The sequence below is a fragment of the Phaenicophaeus curvirostris genome, chromosome 28 (assembly GCF_032191515.1).
Source record: "Phaenicophaeus curvirostris isolate KB17595 chromosome 28, BPBGC_Pcur_1.0, whole genome shotgun sequence".
Classification (NCBI taxonomy): Eukaryota; Metazoa; Chordata; class Aves; order Cuculiformes; family Cuculidae; genus Phaenicophaeus; species Phaenicophaeus curvirostris.
The window spans coordinates 2,028,847-2,053,827 of NC_091419.1; the positions used below are offsets into that span (position 1 = coordinate 2,028,847).

General features: G+C 47.9%; 1 protein-coding gene across 2 annotated transcripts in view; it reads left to right on the plus strand.

Annotated features, from left to right (window-relative positions):
* The window catches only part of LOC138731793 (fibrillin-2-like), a 126,553-nt gene that overhangs the window by 13,362 nt on the left and 88,210 nt on the right, over positions 1-24,981 (plus strand). For both annotated transcript variants that reach the window (XM_069877960.1, XM_069877961.1), the window contains exons 3-6: positions 7,305-7,387; positions 10,108-10,206; positions 16,231-16,326; positions 19,583-19,678. In XM_069877960.1, coding sequence (XP_069734061.1) covers positions 7,305-7,387; positions 10,108-10,206; positions 16,231-16,326; positions 19,583-19,678 — 374 coding nt within the window. The remainder of the gene's footprint in view (positions 1-7,304; positions 7,388-10,107; positions 10,207-16,230; positions 16,327-19,582; positions 19,679-24,981) is intronic.

Sequence of the window (24,981 nt, forward strand, 5' to 3'; positions counted from 1 at the left end):
GATCATCCAGTTCCAACCCCCCTGCCATGGGCAGGGAGGGACACCTCCCACTGGATCAGGCTGCTCAAGGCCCATCCAACCTGGCCTTGAACCCCTCCAGGGATGGGGCAGCCACCTGGGCAACCTGTTCCAGGGCCTCCCCACCCTCATGGTGAAGAAATTCTTCCTCATGTCCAGCCTAAATCTGCCCCTCTCCAGTTTATACCCGTTGCCCCTCGTCGTGTCACTCCAAGCCTTTGTGAACAGTCCTTCCTCCTTATTTTGTGGTAAGAGAACAGGCTGTAGGGGGGCAAATAAACCAAAACCCAAACTTGTGTGTCTTCTCCCTAAAATGCCTCTTCTGTGGACAGCAGACAACCCTCCTTTTTTGCAGTGTTGAATCAGAAATCCTCAGTTGCCTGGAACGAGCTAAATGGTCGCTGCGTTGGTGAGTTTACAGCAAAGCGTAACTCTGAGTGGTTGAGGGAAATCTAGAGTGTGCAATGTCCTTTCCTAAAGCTGAACAGGAGGTGCGCTGAGAAATGGCTAAATCTGTTGCTGGATGGTTTGGTTCCCCCATAAATATTTCTGAGGTGAAAAATGAAGATAGAAGAAACCCTGCAAATAAGAGACAGGGAACGTGGCAACTCTAATCAAGCCAAGGGGTTTCCATTCATCCAATGTGAGTGGTCAGAATTGCTCCATCCCCAAACTGGAGGGGTTTGTGGAGCAGAAGAGGGATTTTCCAGACTCAAGATACCCAGGGAATATGAAGAGAGAAGAATGGAAGAACAATTAAGGCTGGAGCAGCTTAATAGACTCCTAAAATTAGAAGATTGTGCTCAAGCAGAAGAGGAGGAAACAGCTCCTCTAGACCTGCTGGTCATGTTTCTCCTCATCTAGCCCAGGACATGGTCTGCTGTGGATTTCTCCCTGTCCTACCTATTCTGAAGACCAGAAGACTGATCAAGGCTTTTATCTCCCGATCATTTGGTTTGTGGCTGGGCAGTTAAGCTGTGGTGCTTCTCATCCTGAAATCACCAGGTGTTGGTCCCGTGTGCTGGTGGGAAAGTTGCTGCTCCCCCTTTTGCAAACCGCTGGGCTCCAGCCCCACTACTCGCCTGCACGGTTGTACTTTGGCAGGGCAGGAGGGCGGTTTTTACGGAGTGTTTTGTTTGAAACACTTAAAGAAAAAGGAATTTGTTCTTGGTCACTTGCCCAACTTACATCTGGGGCTTGGTAAAAGTGCAAGCCATGCTTTTATTAACAAAGTCTTAGTTTACAGAGTGGTGAAGTATGAATGGCTGAGAGCACCTACTCAGTAACCGTGACTTGTCCTCACCAAGAAAGCAGAGAAGAGCTGCAGGAGAGATAAAGTGCTGGCAGCTCTGCCCTTACCAAAAGGCTCAAACTGGTCCAAAGAACCATTGCTTGGTGCAGCTGGACCCTATTAGGTCAGACTCCTTTCCCCTTGAATGGAGAACATCTTGGATGGTAGCACTCAGGAGATAGTCACGGTGCTGAGAACCTGTTCTCACCCAGCAGAAAGAAGCTTTGGGCTGTCTCAAGGAGGGAAGTAAATCAGGAATAAATAAGGAAATGCTCAGGCAGCAGATACCCAGCCCAGGCTTTTGCAGGCAGACACAAAGAAAGCAATGAGCTGGGAGAAGCATTTGCTGAACCACTGAGCAGGCACCAAAGCAGACTCGTTGCAGGGTCACAGCTCGGGGAATCTCAGTCAGGGGGCTCTGCTTGGTGAGAAGAGCAGGAAATTGGCCCAAGGTAATGAACTACGCTGAATTCTTCCTGAATTCGTATGTTGAATCCCCCTGGATGAGGCCAGGGAGAAGGAGAACGTGAGCAGCCAGGGAGCAATCCCTGTGCAGACCAGAGCAGCTCTGAGAATTACCCCAGTCCTGGCAATCCACCAATTTTCATTCATTTCTGTCTTCCTCTAATTTGGGGAATGGAAATACCACTTTTGAAGGCCAGGGACAACTGAGGTACACTGATTGCTCATGACAGGGGAGACAAATGCTGACCTGTTGTTCCTGCCGTCTGGAAAGCACACGCTCCACGTAGCCAACAGTTCATTAGCTGTGGGGCTTGCTGGATGGCAGGAGTGCTCCTTGCAGGACGCTGCACTTATTTATTACACAAGTCAGCCCTTTCGGGACTGTGCAGAGCTTGCTGGAGAAGGTTTGGAGAGTTCATTTGTGCTGGGTGTTCTTTCTCCTGCGGCTGGAGGAGTGGACAAAGGCCAGTGTGCATGTGTGTGTGTTGAGGATGTCGCTGTGAGTGAAAAGCTTGGGGTGACTTAGTTTTTAGCAAGTGTTTGAGTCTGCAAAGCATTCTCAGCCTGGACTCTGCTGGCTGTGCTGTCTGCCGCCTTCTACCTTTAACAATGAGTGCAGTTCTGCAGGGTCACACCAAACATCTGACAATAATTGGCAGGACTGAGGCCTTTTCGGCTACTTGCTCAGCTATCAGGCAACAATTCAGTGCTCTGGGCTCTCTCCCAGGCTGCTAACAGGGACAGGCTGCTGCAGCAACAGCCAGATGCTGCTTGCTGGTACCTAGATCCTGTGGGCAGTCTTGTGGTATGGACTGGCTCCCAGGATCTGCTCACGTCTCCCAGGCGTGTAGGTTTGGGAGAAAGGCTTCCCTTGCGAAGAGCCATGTATTTGCACCTCACGTGGCCATAGCTCAGCTCTGCTCCAATGCTTTTTTCTTGGCATCTCAGGTGGAGCCCCTGTCAGCAGGCAGCTGTTGGGTGCCATCAATTGTAATTCATGCTTCCTTTGTCCCTGCTTATCTCTAGAATCCTGTTTATTTAAAGTGAACAAGGAAGACTCATAGCCAGCCTTACTTTTCTCTTTGTTCTTTCTTAGCTTAGAATCATAGAATAGTTTGGGGTGGAAGGACCTCAACCCCATCCAGTCCCACCCCTGCCATGGGCAGGGACATCTCCCACTGGATCAGGGGCTCCCAAGCCGCATCCAACCTGGCCTGGAACCCCTCCAGGGATGGGGCAGCCACCCCTGCTCTGGGCAACCTGGGCCAGGGCCTCCCCACTCTCACAGCAAAACATTTTTTCCTAAGATCTCATCTCAATCTCCCCTCTTTCAGCTCAGAACTATTCCCCCTCATCCATTCCCTGATCTGGAGCCCCTCCCTAGCTTTCCTGGAGCCCCTTTCAGTCCTGGAAGCGGCTCTAAGGTCTCCCTGCAGCCTTCTCTTCTCTGGGTTGAACAACCCCCACTATCTCAGCCTGTCCATATTCTCTTTCACTAAAATAGTTCTCTTTAGCAGCTGGGCTCTTTCAGCCTTTTCCTAGGCTGCACAGAAGGTGATAAGGGAAGATCTGTCTCGTATTGGCGGGTCTATTTTTTGCATCAGCTGAACTGTGGGGGTGGACCAGAAAAGTGGTCCTTTGCCAGCAAGCTCTGCTGGAAAGGACTGGAACGAACCTGTCGTCTCTTATCTCAATGGCTCAAACACCCCAAGTAGACGTCACGCAGGCGTTAGCACCATCCCAGCAGCAGAACTGTGTCTCTCCTGGACCACTTCGTGTTTGGATAAGACCTCCTACTGCTGCCTAGCAAGGAGACAAGGCTGACAGTGAGTAAAGCTGAAAAAACAAACCTCTTGATTGTTAATTTAGGAGCAATTGTTATGAAGTTTCTTAATAGTTTGTAAACGCCTGTGGATTGTGATTATCAGTGGGGAAGTTGAATTTAAATCATTTTTCCTCTAACTTTGACATTCCCATTTTTAGGAGCTCTTCACCCCAAACTATGGCTGTAGTTTTCTGTTTAACACCCAAATGTCATGCCTTTTTCCACACTTTCCTCCTGATGGGAACACGACTTTCCAGCTTGTGTTTCCTATGATCGAGACAACTGCTATGAATTTGAAAAAGCAATTTTGTCACAACTTTGCTAAAGATGGCATTTTTTTTGCTTACAAAACAGCGTTCTCTTTACCGAGTTAATGCTTTGGAATCCAATCCCATTCTCCCTCTGGGCCATTTCTGTGACACCATTAATTTCAGCCCATTCAAAATGTATTTGCCCCATGTTTTGTTTTCAAACTCTGCTAATTTTTAACATATGTTTATAAAGGTTCAGTGGTGGAGGAACAATTGTGATCTTGTAGTTGAGCCTCTGCTGTAATGAGGTGCCCAGGACCTCTCTCAGGATTCTGCACAGAGACTGATGAAATGCTTGGTCTTTTAGGAGGAGGTGGTCCTTGCCACCGTAGCTCAAAATACCCACTTTGTTATCAATTTCATTCAACTTCCACTTTCTTCTGTCTTAGTCTATGGGATGGATGCCAGATACCTTTTCCTTCATCACTTCTGACAAAAAAGACAGTCTTTTGCCTGATAAAATGACTAAGTAATATTCTTTAGCCTCCAACAAGGCACAGAAGAAGCCTTGAAGAAGCCTGCAGCCAAGATGCGAGATCATTAGTGCAGTAAGGTTAATGATTGCCTTCCTTGCATTGCTCATCCATGTGTTGAAAAGGGGGAACCAGCAAACAGATTTAGTTGGAAGTCAAACTGCGCAATCTTGTGGGGGATATGAATTGTCTGGGCCACCTACACATTGCATCCATCCATCCATCCATCCTTTCATTCCACATACTGGGAACCTGAGGGCTGAAAATTAGGCTTTACAGGGCCCCCACCTGTTCAGAGTGAACTTAACTTCCCAGTTAATGCCAACCACTGACACGTCTACTTCTGCCTGGAGGTTTACACTTGACTATCAGAGGCAGCACTAGCAGCTGATGCAATGAGGAACTGCAGCCCAAGGTGTTCCCCCATCTGCAGGGAACCTTCATCCACACCAGCAGAAACAGCTCTGCCACCAAGACCTCCTTTTAACTTCTAAGCACAGGAGGAATAACAGATGCCCAGATTTTGGAGAATGTAGGCTCTTTTGAAATCAAAATACACAGTTATTCTCTGCTTCCAACTATAGCACTGAGTTATTTTACCAGAGTCCTGGACTTTGTGTTTGCAGGGATGATGAAGGAGGTTCTGCATGGTGTTAGTCAAAAGCAGCTCATATGGCAACCCCATTGCTGCGGTTCCTACCCAGGTCATTGTGTGCTCTCAGAAAATCAGAACTGGGAAACAGAGCAGCACCCTTTGTAGCACAGAAAGTCATTCAGTGTAGTCTGTGGTGCTCAGGGATTTTCTAGTCACCATAGAATCATAGAATCACTAGGTTCGAAAAGACCTCTTGGATCATGGAGTCTAACCATTCCTATCTGCCACTAAACCATGTCCCTGCGCACCTTGTCTACCCATTTTTAAACCCCTCCAGGGATGGTGACTCAACCCCTTCCCTGGGCAGCCTCTGCCAGTGCCCAATGACCCTTTCCATGAAATATTTTTTCCTGATATCCAGCCTGAACCTCCCCTGGTGGAGCTTGAGGCCATTCCCTCTCGTCCTGTCCCCTGTCACTTGGGAGAACAGCCCAGCTCCCTCCTCTCCACAACCTCCTTTCAGGTAGTTGTAGAGAGCAATAAGGTCTCCCCTCAGCCTCCTCTTCTCAGGGCTAAACAACCATTGGTCTCAGCCCAGCGGTCCAGTCTATTTGGGTCCCTTTGGAGTCTCCCTGCCCTCCAGCAGATCCACATTTCCACCTAGCTTAGTGTGGTCTGCAAACTTGCTAAGGGTGCACTCAATGCCTTCATCCAGGTCATTGATGAAGATATATAACAGGACTGGGCCATGAAGGAAAGTTGAGATCGCTTTGATCTCAGCTTTGATGGGACCATCGTTTCTCAGCAGAGGGTTCTTTAGAGCTTGCTCTCAGACCAGCTCAGTGTTTTTTGTCCTTAATGAAAACACTGCCCAGATCCTTTTTCTTTGGGAAAGCATTCTACTTCTCGCCCTCTGGAAAGATGCAGCGTATCAGCTGCACATCTGCTGTATGTCTGCTGCTCAGCTGCTGCATGACCCTGCCCACGTGCTGCACGGCTGCTGCATCCCTGGGTTGTGGGTTTGCTGGGTTTGCCCCGGCTTTGCTGGGTGTGCTCTGCACATCTTCAGCGTGACTGCTGCACAGACGCTCTGTTTCTGTTCCATCTGCTGAGCATCCTCTGCTGCCTCTCTGCTGCGTGCTTTCTGCCTGCTGCGTGTTTTCAGCACGCGTGCTCCATGGATGCTTCATCTTTGCGTTGTCTTATGTGAATGTCCTGTGCATGTAGTGCAACCAGGCTGAAGGGGAAAGGCTTGTGTGTGCCTGGATACCTGGTTCCAGGTGTTCTGGGATCCGCTAGCCTCTCCCAGCCAGAAAAAGAATCTGCTGCCCTGAAGCACTACAAGTTCTTGCCAAAATCCAGTTTGGAATCTGGTAATCAGCAAACTTCCAAGGAGAGCTTGGAGGGTTCCTGGCCAGTGTCCTGGCAAGGTCTAAGCCCACTGTCTACACTTTCTTCTCTATTGCCTTCTCCCATCTGTCTGATCCTGTGGGAGCCCCAGCATCTCTGCAAGGGGCTGCACTCTCGTGACCCCACATTTGACATGTCACAAGAGTGTGAACATCACCTAGGTTGGAGGTTTTCATGTTTTCTTTTGGGAATTTTTCTTGGAAAGCCTGTTTGTTCACGTATGAATGTGTAGCTTGTCACAACATGGTGTAAATGCCAAGCTGAGGGATTTGCGTGGGCTGGGTTTTCTTGCAGTCTTTGCTATGTGACATTGAATAAACCATCCAGCAAATGAAGGCAAGAAGAAAACCATGAGCAGCTTGTCTGATGGACAAGTTAGAGTGTGCAGGAATTTGCTAACTGGAAAAAGGGAAGAGCAGGACTTTGTCCACCTTATGTGTAAGCAGCACTACGCAATATTCACAAGGGACTGACGTCCAGCTCCCGTTCAGGTTATCAAGACATTGACTTGCCTGTGGTCTCTAGGGTTGTCTGGTGTTTAGATCTCTCTCACCCCACATGGAAATGCAGGTCTCCAGCATATCTTGTGGGTATGGTCCCATGCTGTGTCTTGCTGTAAGGGTAGACCTGGCTGGACCTCGGTTCCTCACTCCTCCATATGGTCCTGAGAAGTTTTCTGTAAGATCAGAGTGTTCTGCACAGGGAGGTCAGAAATCAGTTATCAAAGTAATGTCTGGTGGCTCCTTTTGGTGGGAATTAAACGTCGCAGAAAGGGAGTGGATCTTGGCAGAGGACTGTCACGTAGGAAGCTCTTCAGGTGCTCTCCTACGCTGATGGTACAGGTCAGGTTTATCCAATGGTGCGGAAACAATGAGAAAAATGGAAAGAGTGAGAAAAAATTGTTTTTGATTTTCAGACCCAACGTCTGCGGCTCGAGGTTCCACTCCTACTGCTGCCCTGGCTGGAAAACACTGCCCGGAGGCAACCAGTGCATTGTCCGTGAGTATCCATTTTCCTGTTAACGGTCCCAAGGGAATGAGCGGCCGTGTGGGAAGGAATGTGTATCTCTCACTTCAGCAGATGACTGAACATTTCGTAATCCATTGGGACAGGACCAGCGACAGCTGAGAGTTCTCGACTCCACTGGTCTTGATTAAAGCAAGGTGGCTGCAGTTGGTCCCATTTAACGCATGGCCTTTTATCTTCTGCCAAATTGCCACTGTGTTCCTCGTTGCTTGACAGTTTGTGTGCCTGCTCTAGAAGATTAGCCTCGATGGAACGCTCTTGGTGATTCCAAAGAAAGTTCTTTTAGAGCTGCTTGTTTAGATGTAGTTGCTAGAACAGCAGCTAAATGCTGACATCGCAAACACGGTGTCATGAGACAGTGTCCACAAGCAGGAATTTGCATCTCTCTTTGCGTGGCCATCCAAAGCAGGATGCTGATTTATGTAAATCACACCTCTGGCTTGGCAGGTAGTGTTCCTGTTGGGAGAAGATCGTTACTGGACACTCAAGTGCCGATAGACACCTATAAAACTCATTAATGGGCTGATGTTTTACAGATCTGTAGGTGAAAGGCATGACCTATCTGGAGATGATGGTGTAGTGGGAGGTGCCCTGCCCAGGGGGTTTGGGACTAGGTAACCATTAAGGTTCCTTCCAGCCCAAACCGTTCTATGTTTCTATGAAGGTGCCTGACTTTTGGAGGATGCTCTCAAGGGAACTGAAAGGCAGATCAGGAGTAAATAAATGAGATTCTTATTGGAGCCAAGAGGGTTAATTGTACCTGACTTTGGTCATGCTGCATACTGGAACACAGTAAATACGTGGTGTTCTGGAGATACCAACCAGAACCTGGACATACAAAAGAGCAGACAGCACTAGGGGATGCTTGGATCTCGCAGTATTTTAGCTTTCTGAATAAATCTACTTCAGAACATGCTTGGAATTGTATGTGAACACCTTTTTCCAAAACTTCCTGAAATTGACAGTGGGAAGCTTCAAGTTGAGGACAACAATACGCTCCTCTAGCGAGATCTCCTGTATAATAGAAGCCACGTATTTCAGAAGTAATTCCACCTTCAGAGTCAAAACCTCAGCCCTCTTAGAGACAAATACCTTGTGTTTCCTAACACAGAGCTGCCAGGGATCTCAAATGTACAAAACTGAGCCCAGAGCTGGAAATATTCTCCTATGAGAGCAAGTGTTGTCTATTGTATTATAAGCAGTGAGACCAGCTGATGTGTCCTTGTACATGAGTGATTACTGCAAGAGCGTGGCATTTTACTCTCTTAGGGCAATAAAGAGGTGTGATGACTCAAGAGTTAAATGCAACTGACCTCACCCCAGGTTATGGTAAGATGTGAAGTTCTGTGCCCCCTGCTTTCCCATAAAATCCTGGAATGGTTTGGGTTGGAAGGGACCTCAAAGCCCATCCAGTTCCACCCCTGCCATGGGCAGGGACACCTCCCACTGGATCAGGGGCTCCAAGCCCCATCCAACCTGGCCTTGAACCCCTCCAGGGATGGGGCAGCCACCACTGCTCTGGGCAACCTGGGCCAGGGCCTCCCCGCCCTCTCAGCAAAACATTCCTTCCTGAGATCTTATGTCAATCTCCCTTCTTTCAGCTCAAAACTGTTCCCCCTTGTCCTCTCCCAGCAGTCCCTGATCCAGAGCTCCTCCCCAGCTTTCTTGTAGGCCGCAAGAAGAGGCTGACAGCCTCACCAAATCCTCCCCATCATCCTGTGGACGGTGGATGCTCCACCAAGGATACAAAGCTTGGGTTCAATGCTGGCTACAGCGAAGGGTTAAGGAACTCTCAGCCTAAGAGCTGCTTGTGGCATGTGGGGTTAGCGACACCCAGGGCTGTCTGCTGACTTTTCTCATAACTGTAAAACATGCCATCTGGGCTGGAGGTCCTCAGGGGACTCTGTGTTGTAATTGTATTTATAAAACACACAGAGATGAGATATTTTCATGGGGCTCTAATAAAATCTGTGCTTACACAGGTGGAACAATACTGCCAGCCATGCTCTTGGCTCCCATGGCACAGGAAGAGGGAAGAGATTAGCAGGGGTTCCAGGCAAGAAAGGATGGGGATTGATATGAGGGCATCCTGCTGATGAATCTCTGGCTGACTCGGGCTCAGCCCCTCATTCAGCAGGAGATGCATCTCAGTAACAGCCGGTTTCCTCAGTGCCAGACCATGGACTGCAAAATGCTTCATGGAAACACAAACATTTTGAGGAAAAGAACAACCTGGCTCAGTATGAACATCACTTGGCTCTGCTGAGAAACGTTTTTAACAGGCAAAAGTAGTGAAACGTGTCTTCCTCATCCTCTGCTGCTGAAAAAGCAATGTGGTAGCAGACCAGCCACTGTCTGGGGTAAAAGAATCATAGAATGAGAGAATAGTTAGGGTTGGAAGGGACCAGTGTCTCACCACTCTCATGGCGAATAGAATTCTTGCTTCTGTCAAGCCTAAATCTACCCCGCTCTAGTTTATATGCGTGAGATGGAAGATGTCTCCAGGATCTCCTTATGAACACGTGGGTCCTTCCACGTGTTGCTCTGCCTGTGCCAGGTTCCTCAAGAGGTTCCCCAGGTTATTGTTCTTGAAAGAGAGAATTTCACACCCTTTCAGCAGCCAAACCCACATCTGTGAGCAAATTCCCAGACTCGCACATTGTGCTGATCCCTGTGTCCTTCTCTTCCTCCAGCAATTTGCAGGAATTCTTGTGGCGATGGATTTTGTTCACGGCCAAACATGTGTACGTGCTCCAACGGACAACTCTCTCCCAACTGTGGCTCTGCTGGAGGTAAGAGAACATTGCTGGTGATTCTTCTCCTTCTGGAGTGGTTTTGTGCTCTCCTATATTTCCCAGTCAGAATGAAAGGAAACAGCTCTGTGGGCATCTCTGATATACCTGGTGTATGGGCAGCCAGGTTCTAATCTGAACTGGGCATGAAATTTTTCAATCCTTGTGGCGCTTTTGCGAAGGGTTTTCACTGCCCCTGAAATCTGCAGAAAACTGCCAACCTGCTCGCGCTTTCTGCTCCTTTAGTACGAGAAATCCTCCAGGATGTGGCTCAAAAACCACATCCCACAGTGGCAAATAGTGACTCTGCTGCCAAAGAGTCCCTCCACCCCTGGCTGTTTCTTGAAGTGGAATTAAAGCTGTCACGGCTTTTGTTAAGAAAATAAATATTTTTTTCCAATGGAAAAACTTATTAAGTTTTCCTGAGGCTGTGATTTGGATGGCAGGGAGAATTGCCCGGCGTTTTTAGCAGACCTCAGTGACTTGATGGAGTTGTGCACTGACCGAGCTGGGAATGCAGAAACTGCATTGACAATTTTTCTGCTTTGTTCTCCCATCTCAGACCTTCAAGACAAAGATCTGAAAAGTGCTGGGAAGAGGACGGGGTGGCTGAGGTTTCTGAAAAACAAAATTTGGTGGAGGGCTACAGAGTTGGTGAAGGGTTAGAGAGGAAACCACGTGAGGGGCAGCTGAAGTTACTCGGTCTGTCCAGCCTGCAGAAGAAGAGACTGAGGGGAGACCTCATCACGCTTTACAGCTTCCTCACAAGGGAAAGAGGATGAGCAGGCACTGAGCTCTTCTCTCTGGTGACCAATGACAGGACCCAAGGGAATGGCAGGAAGAGGGGAGAGGGTTAGGTAGGACATTAGGAACATGTTCTTCACCCAGAGGGTGGTGGAGCACTGGAACAGCTCCCCAGGGATGCAGTCACAGTGTCAAGCCTGACAACATTCCAGAAGCATTTGGATAATATTCTCAGACATATGGTGTGAATTTTGGGGTGTCCTGTGCAGAGCTAGGAGGTGGAGTCGATCCTTGTGGGTCCATTACAACGTGGGTCATTGTATGATTCTAAACTGTGGAGGACTCAGCAGGGTGATAGTCTCATATCAAGAAAGCAATTCCTCTGGTAATCCATGCAGGACATATTCAAGACCAGATCCTGCTTGCAACTACTTCTTTACCCTGTAGGACATGGTTTATGGTTGGACTTGATGATCCAGTGGGTCCTTTCCAACCTAGTGACTCTGTGATTCTATGACATGACTCTGCGTGGAAAACACTCTTGCTTGAGTCTAAATCCTGATTGCTCCTAGCTTTGGGTACTCTCTGGATGGGAATAATTTCTCCTCTATGCCCCCTTTTCCACTGGGTTGTAGTGGTGGAAAGGACCTAGGAGTTACGGTAGACACCAGGCTGGATGAGTCAATAGTTGTTGAGTAAAACGAGTCACATGCTGGGCTGGATGAAGGTCATCATAGTGAAAAAGTCAGAGGAAGGTATGATCCTCTCTGCTCAGGGGTAGCGAAGCTCTGGCTGGGTCTGGCTCTCAGTTCAGGAGGGATGTGGGGGCATAGAAGAAGATGGATCAGCAGCAGGCTATGAAATGATTGGAACTGGAACACGTGTCCTGAGTGGAGAAGCTGAGGGAGGTGGTCTAAGAAGAGTCAAAGAGGCATCTAATCCTACCCTCTAACTGCTGGAAGTGCAGCTGGAAAGTGGTGGAGCCAAACCCCTCTCAGTAGCGGCAGGCGGTGTAGTAGAGGTTGACGGCAACAAGTTTCTGCTTGGAATGTTCATGGTTGGAATCTCTGGGCATGAAGAAAGTGTTCTTTCCCTGGAGGATGGTAACCTGAGCTGTAGGGGAAATCCTACAGGGTGCAGCTTGCCTGCTTTAAGGGAGTAAAGGGAGTCTTTTGAGGTCTCTGATGGCCATGGGTAGACACAACCCAGAAATGTATTTTCCATTACTGCCCATCTGTAGGCGAGCTATTGTTAATAAAGGGACTTGCAGGCATCTGACTGAAGGCCAGAGAACTTGCCCCCTCGAACCTCAAAACCACATTCAGGGCATGACTCGATGAAGGAAATTCCCAGCATCTGATTCCAAAGTGCCACGTTGTGCTCCAGCCCTGCAGATGTCCCCAGCAAGTGCTCAGCACCACAGCCTGTGAGTGCACCCCGCTGCAGACCTTCAGAGGAAGGTGCTGGAGACAGAAAAGTTTCTGGAGTGAGGGTCCATATGTTAGCAATCAGGGAGGAATGCGAGGAATGCCGGGAGCAGTATATACATTTGGGTACAGAGCTGGCATTCCCGTGAGCCTGGGGTGGATTTCAGCATGCACTCGAGGGGGGTAGGTTCCTCTCTCTGCAGGGGCTTCATCAAATCTGGCATTCATTGCGGGGATGTTTGGATCTGCATTTATCATGAACGCTTCAGGGAGGTAAAGCAGACAAATTGTGCATTCCAGAGGCAATAAAAGCCACTCTGCCTCTCTCTGTCATAACAAAAAGCTCGGTTTCCTACTTTGGGGAGTAAGGATATTTTAGGAGTGATTTGCAAGTGGCTGTTTAGACAGTAGTAGTCAGTAAGCTGAGAGAAAACCTGTCTGCACGCTCCACTACTGGTGAGTGGGAGAGCAGCTGCAGCCGCTGATCCTTTCAAGTAAATTGTAGCACTAATCCAATCCAATTATGGGAAAAGTTAACTAGGGTGAGCTGTCATTCTCTTTTTCCTAGAACTTTGGTCTCTGCTACCCTGGAAAATCCTGACAAAGCGTAAGAGGCCTTTGAATTCTTGGTTGAGAGAAGTTCTTCTGCTCTCCAGATCTGCAGGGGGTTCTAACAGTGCCAGCTTTGGAGATGAGTCGGATTGGGATGGGATCCCAGGGCTTTTGGGATCATGGCAGAAGTAGGAAAAGGGAGCAGACTTTGCCAAATGGTTGGAAAGTTTCTGGATGAGCATCAGGGCTCTTCTCATGTCCAGACCCTGAACTCCCCAAACCTTCCTGGACACAAGGCTCAGGATGCCGTGCAGGGAAGAGCTCTGACAGATGGACAGCTCTGACAGACAGACACTCCCTAGCTCCCTCTGTCTCTGGGCAGCCCTCCCAGATTTGCTCTGTGTAATTGCTTTCCCAGGGCTGATTAATTGTAGCGAGGGGTGTAGGGTAAGCACGTGCTGGAAACGGTGCCTTTTCCCAGAGAGACGGGTCTCACGTCTGACAATCTGGGCAATGCTTTGAAGCCTCAAGCTTTGCTTCCTTAATGATTAAGCTTTCATCTAAATTTGGCCTGATCTCTGGCCATAGAGCACTAGGAAGAACAGTAGACATCATGACTAATTCAAACCATGCTTGCAACGCATGGATTAAATGTGCAGCACATGTGCTGAGCATTTTGAATGCAAAGCTCTCAGGCTTCCCATTCCGCTCCTCCTTCCTTTCAGGCTTCCTATTAACAAGGTGTCAAGCGTATAATTATCCCTAATGGCCACTTGTGAGTCCTGCTACCTTTTGGACAGACATTTCTCTTGCACTGACCCCAACCCTTCTCTGCCTGGAACTGATGTTGCATGCTTGGAGAAGACACGAGCCACAGCTGAGCATCCTCTCCCATCTGCACTCTCCAGCCCCATCTCCTGCAAGCTGCCAAGTCACGGCCCCTCCTTCCCCTGACTGACATGAACTGTGGTGTACATGCTGAAAAACACTTTTCACATAGCTTGCTATAACCTCAGGCGCTTGCAATCTGAGTTGTCACATCTTGTAGAGGAGAATGCATTGTTCCAGGCCTTTCAGTAAAGAATGGAAGCTGCATGACCTGTATTTGTAACCCAATGTTTTGCAGTAAATCTCCCATCACGGGCTCTTCTACTTTAATACCACAATCCTTGAACACTGAGTAGCAATGAAAGAGTTAAAGTGAATACTGGCTTTGTGTCACATCAGTACAAAACTGAAGTATAAGAAGTATAAACTTCTTATTTGTTGTTTCCCTGCAGTGCATCAGTCGCACTCAGTGTCACAATTGAGTGTGAAGGCTGAATTCTATCTGAAGAAGAATGGAAGATATGTGCTTTTCTTTTCAGATTTCTCAATAAACCCTTCTTGTACTGAATGAATCTCACCAATAAACCACACAGTAACTGTAAAAGGGAGAGAAATAGCTTCTCAGTTGATGATTTTCTTCCACCAAAGAAATTCTACTCCCATACACTTCCCATAGATCTTTAAAAATCAAGGTTTTTTAAAGATTAAACAGCCCAGGGTGTGAAAAGCAAGTCTTGAAATGGAGCAATAACCTAAAAGAATAATAAAAAGGGTATGCAGTGTTTGAAAAGTGTAGTATCCTAAAAGAAAGAGTAGTTTAAATGACAGAGTTATCAAAGAAAGCAAGTCCCTCAGGGGTCCATACTGGGACCAGTGCTGTTTAATCTCTTCATCAATGACATTGACAGTGAGATCAAGGGCACCCTCAGCAAGTCTGCAGATGACACCAAGCTGAGTGGGGCAGTTGCCACGCCAGAAGAACAGGTTGGCATCCAGAGGGACCTGGACAGGCTGGAGAAGTGGGGCTGTGAGAACCTCAGAAGGTTCAACAGGGCCAAGTGCAAGGTCCTACACCTGAGTTGGGGCAATTCCCGATTTCAGTACAGGGTGGGGGATGATGTGATTGAGAGCTGCCCTGCAGAGAAGGACTTGGGGTGCAGGTTGATGAGAAACTTGACATGAGCCAGCAATGCGTGCTTGCAGCCCAGAAACAAACCATGTCCTGGGCTGTGAGTGCACAAGAAGCATGGCCAGCAGGGTGAGGGAGGGGATTCTGCCCCTCTGTTCCTCCCTTGTGAGACCTCATCTGGAGTCCTGTGTCCAGTTCTGGAATCCTCAACATCAGAAGGAGATTGGAGCTGTTATAACGGGTCCAGAGGAGGCTACAAAGATGATCTGAGGGCTGGAGCATCTCCAGTATGAGGACAGGCTGAGAGAGTTGGGGTCGTTCAGCCTGGAGAAGAGAAGGCTCTGAGGAGATCTTGTAGTGACCTTCCAGTACCTGAAGGGGCTACAAGAAAGCTGGGGAGAGACTTTTTACAAAGGCTTGTGGTGATAGGACAAGGGTCAATGGGTATAAACTGGAGAGGGGCAGATTTAGACTAGACATAAGGAGGAAATTCTTCATCATGAGAGTGGTGAGGGACTGGAACAGGTTGCCCAGGGAAATTGTGGCTGCCCCATCCCTGGAGGTGTTCAAGGCCAGGTTGGATGGAGCTTGGGCAGCCTGATCCAGTGCGAGGTGTCCCTGCCTATTGCAGGAGGGTTGGAACTAGATGATCTTTAAGGTCCCTTCCAACCCAAACTATTCTATGATTCTGTATCAGGGAATCTGCCCTTCCCCTCACTCACACAAGCTATGGCAGGATGGCCTGTAGAAAAGTGGAACTTGGGGGTCTTTAATTGGGGTAGATCCCTTAATGAAGCAAAAGGATGACTGCTTTTGGCTTCTGTGGAATGAGATCTACTTTTATTACTGTAAAAACTGTTTGCTGTAGAAGAATAGTGATACCTTGCCTTGTGTGAGCTGGGCTTGAAGGAGCACATCCCCTGAATTGCACCTCCTTTCACCCTGTCCACCCTGTCCTCATGGCTTTCCCTTTCTGAACAGTTCAACACTGCAGGTACAGGAACAGCAAAAATGTCTTGTGTCTAGGGAATAAAGAACAGATGATGGCATTTACCTTTATGAGTGACTCTGGGATAGTCATGCCTCAGTTAATGTACAGTCTTTACCCCACCTGTGAGCTCATATAGAATCATAGAATCATATAATCATATCTTGGGAAGTCAGCAGTCTCTCCATTTAACTTGCAGGAACCCAACACTTAACATCACCCTTAGAGTCTGCATAGGGACAAGAGACTGAGAACATCACTTGAGATGTTGAACGTTCATTCCATGAGAGATGCTCACCTCCTGACCAGACAATTTGTTGCATTGTTGTGTAATATTTCTCTGCTCTTCCCCACAGTTCAGACCTGCAACGTGAGATGCATGAATGGTGGGAGCTGCAACGAGGAGTCCTGCCTCTGCCAGAAAGGCTACACTGGAACGTACTGTGGGCAGCGTAAGTACCTGCTGAATGCACAGTGAGCTGGAGAGCAAGGTGAGGTTCATGCAACCTCGAGTAGAGAGGTCACCTTGCACCCACTCATTTGCTGTTTGAGGTCATCACTATGTTATCCTCTCCATGGCAATCTCAGCCTGTTTTTTTTTTTAGGGACCTTCTCCTTCTCCTTCTCCTTCTCCTTCTCCTTCTCCTTCTCCTTCTCCTTCTCCTTCTCCTTCTCCTTCTCCTTCTCCTTCTCCTCCTCCTCCTCCTCCTCCTCCTCCTCCTCCTCCTCCTCCTCCATCTCCATCTCCTCCTTCTCCTCCATCTCCTCCTCCATCTCCATCTCCTCCTCCATCTCCTCCATCTCCTTCTCCATCCCCATCACCGTCTCTGTTTCTCTCTCTCTCTTTGATATAATTTCACTACAAATATATATATAAATATATGCATATAGGGATGTGTGTTTGATATGATTTATGTGTAAATAATTTTAAATAACATATTCTCTGGGAGTGAACTTTTGGTGGGAAACTTTCAGGGCTGGGCTTGTTCAGCCTGGAAAAGAGAAGGCTCTGTGGAGACTTTAGAGCAGCTTCCAAGACTAAAAGGGGCTCCAGGAAAGCTGGGGAAGGGCTCCTGATCAGGGAGTGCAGAGGGAGGATAAGGCAGAATGGTTTTCAGCTGCAAGAGGGGAGATTGAGATGAGATCTTAAGAAGAAATGTTTTTCTGTGAGGATGGGGAGGTCCTGGCCCAGGTTGCCCAGAGCAGTGGTGGCTGCCCCATCCCTGGAGGGGTTCAGGGCCAGGTTGGATGGGGCTTGGAGCCCCTGATCCAGTGGGAGGTGTCCCTGCCCATGGCAGGGGTGGAACTAGATGGGCTTTGATGTCCCTTCCAACCCAAACCATTCCATGATTCTATGATTCTTTCAATTCGACTAAGAAAAACAAAAAAAACACAAACAAACCAACATTTTTTGGTTATAAACTGTGCCTGGTTACATTGAGGGGGGTTTCAATTTTTAGTTCTGTTCAGTTGCCAGCGCTGCCTTTCTATCAGGAAGCCTCAGTACCATCACTAACAGATCTTTTACAATGATTACAACCTGGTTTTCTATTTTTTCAAACCTTTCTGAGGGAGAAATTTAATTCCTCCTTCCCCTCCTGGTTTCCCATGAAAGATATTTGGCAATTTTAAATCATTGCTCTAACCTGTTGTAGAATTAACAACCAACCTAGGTGCTGTTTTTAATAAGTCTCTAGTAAGCAATTTTTATGAACGAGTGTTTTATCTCTGTCCAGATCTCTGTATCAATGTGAGAAGCACTGAGGTGCAGCCTAAGAGAAATTGTTTGAAAGATGGGCAAACCACCACATTTCCCCTAAATTTCTCTTCAGCTATTCAGGTTTTTATTTTTTTTTTATGCTGAAACTTTCCAAAAAGTTGAACTAAAAGCAGATGAACCATATGGAAAATTTCATTCTGAACACTTAAAGCTTGGGAAAATTCTAAGTAACAACAACTTGGGGCTTATAATGGAACGTGCTAGGCAACCTTAATTATGTGCTGCTACCAGCTCCACCTATAATATCCTCAGTAGAGTGTTCATAACGGTTCAGATATTGGCAAGACATCACTGAGAGGGTGGGGAACAATGGAGAGTCCCACTGGCAGCATCCCAGCAGAGCAGATTTCGGCTTCCTCAGCTCCGAGATGGGTGTAGCCTTGGAAGGCTGTGAAGTGCAGCAGTACCTGGGCCTCTCTACAGCTCAGAGCTTGGCACCAGACCAGGGAGGACCGCAGTGAGGTATTGTATGAGATTGCTGTGGGCCTCACTTTTCATGAGATGGTATTCTTCTTGTCTTCAGTGTGCTGGTGTTGTTGGGTAACTGAGTAGCTGGAACTTTAGCAAGAGTCATAACTGTGCTCCTCTCATTAGTCATTACAGCTGCTGGGATTTTAATAAGTCATAGAATCATAGAATCATAGAATAGTTAGGGTTGGAAGGGACCTTAAAGATCATCTAGTTCCAACCCCCCTGCCATGGGCAGGGACACCTCCCACTGGATCAGGCTGCTCAAGGCCCATCCAACCTGGCCTTGAACACCTCCAGGGATGGGGCAGCCACCCCTGCTCTGGGCAACCTGGGCCAGGGCCTCCCCACCCTCATTGTGAAGAAATTCCTCCTTATGTCCAGTCTAACTCTGCCCCTCTCCAGTTTATCCCCGTTCCCCCTCGTCCTGTCACCACAAGCCTTTGTGAACAGTCCCTCCCCAGCTTTCTTGTAGCCCCTTCAGGTACTGGAAGTCAGTGGCATCTGCCACAACCAGCAGTTGCTCAAGTCGTGTGCGGAAGTGTTCCTACATCAATTAGCTCAGTCCCAGCACGGGACCTAATCATCAGCCTGCTCCTTCGGCTTCAGTCATAGACTATCCACTGCAGGGTTTTGGCTAAGGGTAGCAGGTCTGATTTTAAGTCAATGAATAGTTGAGTGCTGATTGGATTGATTCTCCTTGGCATTGAGTATGTGGAATTAAATGGATGACAGGGAGATCTTAGAGCAGCTTCCAGGACTAAAAGGGGCTCCAGGAAAGCTGGGAAGGGGCTCTTGATCAGGGAGTGCAGGGATGGGACGAGGGGGCAAGGTTTTTCAGCTGCAAGAGGGGAAATGGAGATGAGATCTTAGGAAGAAATGTTTTGCTGTGAGGGTGGGGAGGCCCTGGCCCAGGTTAGGAGCAGTGGTTGCCCCATCCCTGGAGGGGTTCAAGGCCAGGCTGGATGGGGCTTGGAGCCCCTGATGCAGTGGGAGGTGTCCCTGCCCATGGCAGGGGTGGAACTGGATGGGCTTTGAGGTCCCCTCCAGTCCAAACCATTCTATGATTCTATTCTAGTCTCCTCTCCTCACATTTCACTGCCGTCATACATTAAACATTTGCTTTTATGCAGTTTCTCATTTGTATCAATTCATCTTGACCTTGACATCTAAATCCCAATGCCGACCTGAATGAACTGAGATTCCAGAGAGCAGGAAATCCTCTCAAGTGAAAGAAGAGTTTATGGCCTTTTTATAAATGGGCCCATTCATAAACAGGAAGTAATTTTCCAAGAAAAAAAAATAATCAGAGTTTTCTCTGTGTGTTCACTTTGTGGAGGAGCCTCCTGACGGGGGAACTACACAAAGTAGATGTTCCAAGTCCTGCCAGCACCACATGTCTCACACTGTGGTTTCACTAAGAGCAAAAATCCCTGATTTCTCTTTCTGTTTCGAAACAGCTGTGTGTGAGAACGGGTGTCAGAACGGGGGCCGATGCATTGGGCCAAACCGCTGTGCTTGTGTCTACGGATTCACCGGTCCCCAGTGTGAGAGAGGTAAGGAATGCTTTTTTTTGCATGATATTATCACTGATGGAGCCTAGGATCAGGAGTCGAGGGTTCAAATATGGGTATTAAAGATCCTCAGTTCTATGTGCTCAATTCCTGATGATACAGCCCATAACGACAACTTCATGGGCAAAGCACTCCCTGAGATTCTGTGCAGGGTACAAAGTGCCTGCTGACTCCATGCCTGGATCCTCCTATCCCTTATGGCCCCTTGTAGCTGTTTGATAAACCAGTAGGTGCACTGAGTACAAAAAGGGTGTTTTCCCCTAAAGTATTTCCTTGTTTCTTGTCTTGATAACCTGGAAGTGGCTTAGAAATGCCAGGAAGCGCCTTACTCCTTAGGAAGGGAAGGTGACACCATCAATGCCTTCCTAAACACTAGGAGAGAAGAGTAAACAGATGTAAGGCAAAGATTTTAAGCATGCCAGTGTGATAGGTTGACCTCAAGCACCCGTCCTGTGTCTCTCTCACTCCCCTCTCCTTTGGAATGGGTAGAAGATAAAAGGAAGCAAACAAAACTCATGGATGGAGATGATGTCAGTTTAATAAGGAGAGCAAAGCTGTGTGTGCTAGCAAAGAGGAATATGGAATTGATTCTCCACTTTCCGTTGGTGGGCAGACATCCAGCCAGTTCCTGGGAAACAGGACCTCAGTAACAGTGCCTTGGGAAGACAAACACCATAACCTTCTTCAATCTCCACTTCCTCCTTCTTTCCCTGAGGTTTTATTGCTGAGCATGATGTCACGTGGCATGGAATATCCCTTTGGACAGTTCAGGTCACTTGTCCCAGCTGTGTCCCCTCCCAGCCTTTTGCCCCACGCTGGACTACTAGATGGGGGCTGGAGAGCAAACCTTGATGTTCTGCAAGCACCGTTCAGCAGCAGACAGAACACCAGGGGATTATCCACAGTGATTCTACTACAAAAGCAAACCACAGCACCATGATGAGGAAAGTTAACTCCATCCCAGTTAGACTCAACAAAGCCAGCTGATTTTGGTGCCCAGCTTGAGTTACCATGAGCTGGACTTGCAGGTCTCTCAGCGTTCACTGATGCTGCTCAGCACCAAGAGTACAAACTCACTGCAGCTCTTGCAGCAGAGTGACGTCTAGAGGAGTTAGGGACCACACAGAATCATAGAATCGCTAGGTCAGAAAAGACCTGTGAGATCATTGAGTCGAACTATCCCTGTCCACTATTAAACCAGATCCCTAAGCACTTAATCTACCCATCTTTTAAACCCCTTCAGGAATGGGGACTCCACCACCTCCTTGGGAGCCTCTCCCAGTGCCTGAGAACCCTTTTGGTGAAAATTTTTTAACTAATGTCTAATCTGAACCTCCCCTGGTGCACCTTGAGGCCATTCCATCATGCAGAATGCTGGTTTAAGGGCTTGGCCAGCTTGCACAGGAACTCTGTCAGGCATGGACAGATGGCAGTTCACCAAGTGAGAACTCAGTTCCTCTAAGACCATTTCTGCAGCCTCCCATCTCTCTCACTATATATTGTCAAACTCCTGAGTGATTCAACCCATCCTGTGTGCCCTGTTTGGGTGAAGGAGGTCAATACCATGTACCATCAAAAATTCAACATAATGATTTCACCAATGCTAACAGCTGATAATTTTTAAATGAATGTTGACTGAAACCCCAAAAGTCAGTTTTCCAACCTTTGTAGAATCATTTTTTATGGTTTATTGCTATATTTGTTTGAAAATTATGACCAGAACGTAAGGTTTTCCATGAAAGAAGCTTATTTCAGTAAAGACGTTTCAAAGGGAAACATAAGCCAGGTCTGGTTTATTGTAAACCGCACGTAGCTTGATGCCAGCTGCTCAACCAGTATGAATACTAACAGCTCCACTAAGACCCACAGTTTCCACCAGCTAAGAATACAACTCTTAGTGACATGTGGCTTTGCTGTATTCCACTCAGCCAGCGTGTGCTGAGTGGCTGGATCAGATTCTCATTTGGGCAGTGTGGGTACGACTGAGGTTTTGGCTGAGACACGCGATTTCTTCCTTTCCTGTTGGCTCAGATGGACATCTCTCGACATCGCTCTGATATGATTTTTGGCAAGAGTCAGAGTGGCACAGAGCAGAAATGAAACCGAAACGCAAAGCCAATGTGCAAACACCCAGGATTAAGATCAAAGCACCCTGGAAATTTTCTGCTTTTCTAGCCTCTCGCTTTCCTGAGATTGGGCTCATTCTGTTTAACTCCATGTCCAAGGATTGGCTGGTTCTTGCCTTTAATGTTCTTTTCCAAGTTGAGGATTCTTGGCAATGTGATTTAGAGGGTGAGATAGGAATAACAGTTGGTTTCCGGTAGCCTAGGCATCAGTCAGCCCTGCTTGAACTGCAGCCAGCAGAAATACACAGAACTCAACATCGTTGTGCAATGTTCTCTGGGTTGCAAAAGTATCTACTGAACCTCACGGTGCAGGTGCCCCATAAAAGGCCTCTGCTGTGGTTTGAGCCTCACATTTATTGGATGCAGAGAAAGGAAAGCTCTTTAAAAGCCTCCACACACATTTACTAAAGTAACCTTTCGTTGTTCCAGTCTCCTTCTTTGTACTCTCCTGCAAACTCACTGTAATTATACATTCTTTAAGCCCTCTCCCTGCCCTTTTCTGTCTCACACACACATGCAGATGTGAGCAGCCTGATCCAGTGGGAGGGGTCCCTGCCCATAGCAAGGGTTGGAACTGGATGATCTCCAAGGACCCTTCCAACCCAAACCATTCCATAATTCTGTGATTCTGTATGCGTTGCTTTAGTAAAGGAAAGGTATTGCGATAGTAGATTTTCTCTTTTGAAGGCTCTACCTTGCAAGATTGCTTCCCCCAAGGCCCTAAACCCAAGCTCCCAAGCTGAGGCTGTAGAGCTGCTTTCTGGTGTTCTGAAGTATTGAGATTCACACATCAATAGGGACATTGGCTGGGTTTGAAAAGAAAGCTGGAAATTTCTTAAAGAAAGTTCTGGATGCAACAATGCCAGGAGGGACTGGAAACTCCAACTGTCCTGACTGTGCGTGCGCTTGGTAACGGAGGGGTCAGGAGAGAGACTGGAAGAGGCAGGGAAAGAAGGGGTCTGAGCAGGGGCAGACTTTGGAGACATCTTGTAATGTATAAAATTCTTTAAATAAAGAGAGCATTTTTACAAAGCCTTTAGAGATTTGGTTTAGTCCAGACTTGCACTAAGAGACAAAACAAGCTCTCCAGCTGTGTATACAGAGATCTTCCCTGCCAAGACAAACAGAGCGCTTGCTTTGCTAAGAGATGTTAAAAGTTACACTTCTCAAAAAGACTCCTGGCTGGGCAGGCTGCGAGTTTGCAGCCAGGTGAGATGGTTGTGACTGACCTACCAAGAATAATTAGTGAAGAACTTAACCCTTCCAAGGAGAAAATGAATTCCTACTCCATCACTAGGCCTATGAAGATCAAGTCTTGAAGCACCAGCTTACTGGAGACATGACCACTGCTGAGTTTCTGGTCCGTTTCTCCATTGAAAGCAGCCGTGGTGTTTGACATGTTTACAAGTGTTCTTGGAAGGCTCCAGTAACAGGAGACTCGAGTAGTAGGCTTGGAAGCAACACAGGTCATCTATAGCTCTCAGTTTAAGTCTCATTCCTAAAGGTTTTTCTGAAGAAAGATTAATTCAAAGCAGAATCTGAAAGCTCCACATCTAGGAAGCGCATGTTCAGCCCAAGGCTCTGGGGTGATGCTCTCCCAGCATGACTGGGTACCTGGCGGAGGACTCTGCAAGTTCCTTGGATTCCCGCCTGCATCTCTGTGGGCAGAGAGTTCCCACTAATGCCAGTTACTGTTGTGAGATATCATTCACCTTCCTCCTGTCCACGTAGAGTAGCTACTGTGATGTCTCTGCTGAGGGGACCATTGGTGAGTACTAAATGCCGCTCGCTGCTATTCATTGATAAGAACTTCGGCATCCCTGTGTCTGCTGCTTCCAGACCACTAAATGAGAGGCTACAGAGTACAAAGAAAAGGACAGGTAGTTAAAGCTGCCTCTCACTGCCTTTCAGGAGAGAAAGCATAGACAACGTGATATGTACAGTCATTTCCCTCAGTGCTGCGAGATGTCTGCTGATAGGAAGCATCTGGGTTGGCAGATCAGACCACACTCCACCTGCAGAAGAGAGGATGTGTTGTCGGATACATCTCTTCATCTTTCGCAGGCCCGTTGCTGAAATGGGGCAGTTTGTTTGAATCACAGCTGGGTGATGTGGAGAGGCAGTTTATGTTCTGAGCGTAGGTCAAAGGCGTTACGAGCTCTGCTGCTCCATCCTGAGTCTGACCCGTTGCTTGTGCTTGTTTGGGCAGCTCCTTCTGTCACCCTGTTCTGTGTCTGTGTGAAATACTAACCATTCTACTGCAACATGAGGGCTGGGAGGAGTCAACAAAGGGTTGCAGGAGAGCTGGTAATAAGACCATGGTTGACACCAGACTATGTGTTGAGATACTGTCACCTGTGCAGTTGCTCCTAATGATTCTTCCAAATAAACCACCTCCACCTGGAAGGAGTGCAGGGTGAGGATGAGGCAGAGTGGTTTTCAGCTGCAAAAGGGGAGATTGAGATGAGATCTTAGGGAGAAATGTTTTGCTGTGAGGGTGGGGAGGCTCTGGCCCAGGTTACCCAGGGAAGTTGTGGCTGCCCCATCCCTAGAAGTGTTCCAGGCCAGGCTGGATGGGGCTTGGAGCAACCTGATGCAGTGGGACGTGTCCCTGCCCATGGAAGGAGGTGGAACTGGTTGGGTTTTAAGCTCTCTTCTGATCCAAACCATTCTATGATTCTATGACAGTGTCATGGGTGGGTGGGATGTCCCTTAGCAGAGGAGTCTTTCTTGAGGAATGTGGCAACCTGTGGAAGCAGAGGGTGGCCCAGGTCCTTATGCTGAAGCAAGATGAAGGGACTGGAAGCTGAAGGAAACCCAGTTCCAACTGGAAAAAACAGATCATGTTTTTAACAAGGAGGTTGGTTTCGGCTGGCTGTCTTCCACAGGAATGTGCCAGACCACCCCTGCGCTACAGAGCTTCACTTTAGACCTCTGTGGGGTAGGTGTGTCCAGCTGAGCACAGCCTGCCATGAAACCTTCCAGGGAATGGATTCATAGCAGCACTGGGCAGCCAGGATTCACTGACCAGACGCAGACCCTTAAGATGAGCAGATACAAGGTGAGCAGTTCTGCCACAGATGTGGACTTCTCTACATTTAATTTCTTTACTGAAAGGGTTGTCAAGCATTGGCAGAGGCTGCCCAGGGAAGAGGTTGA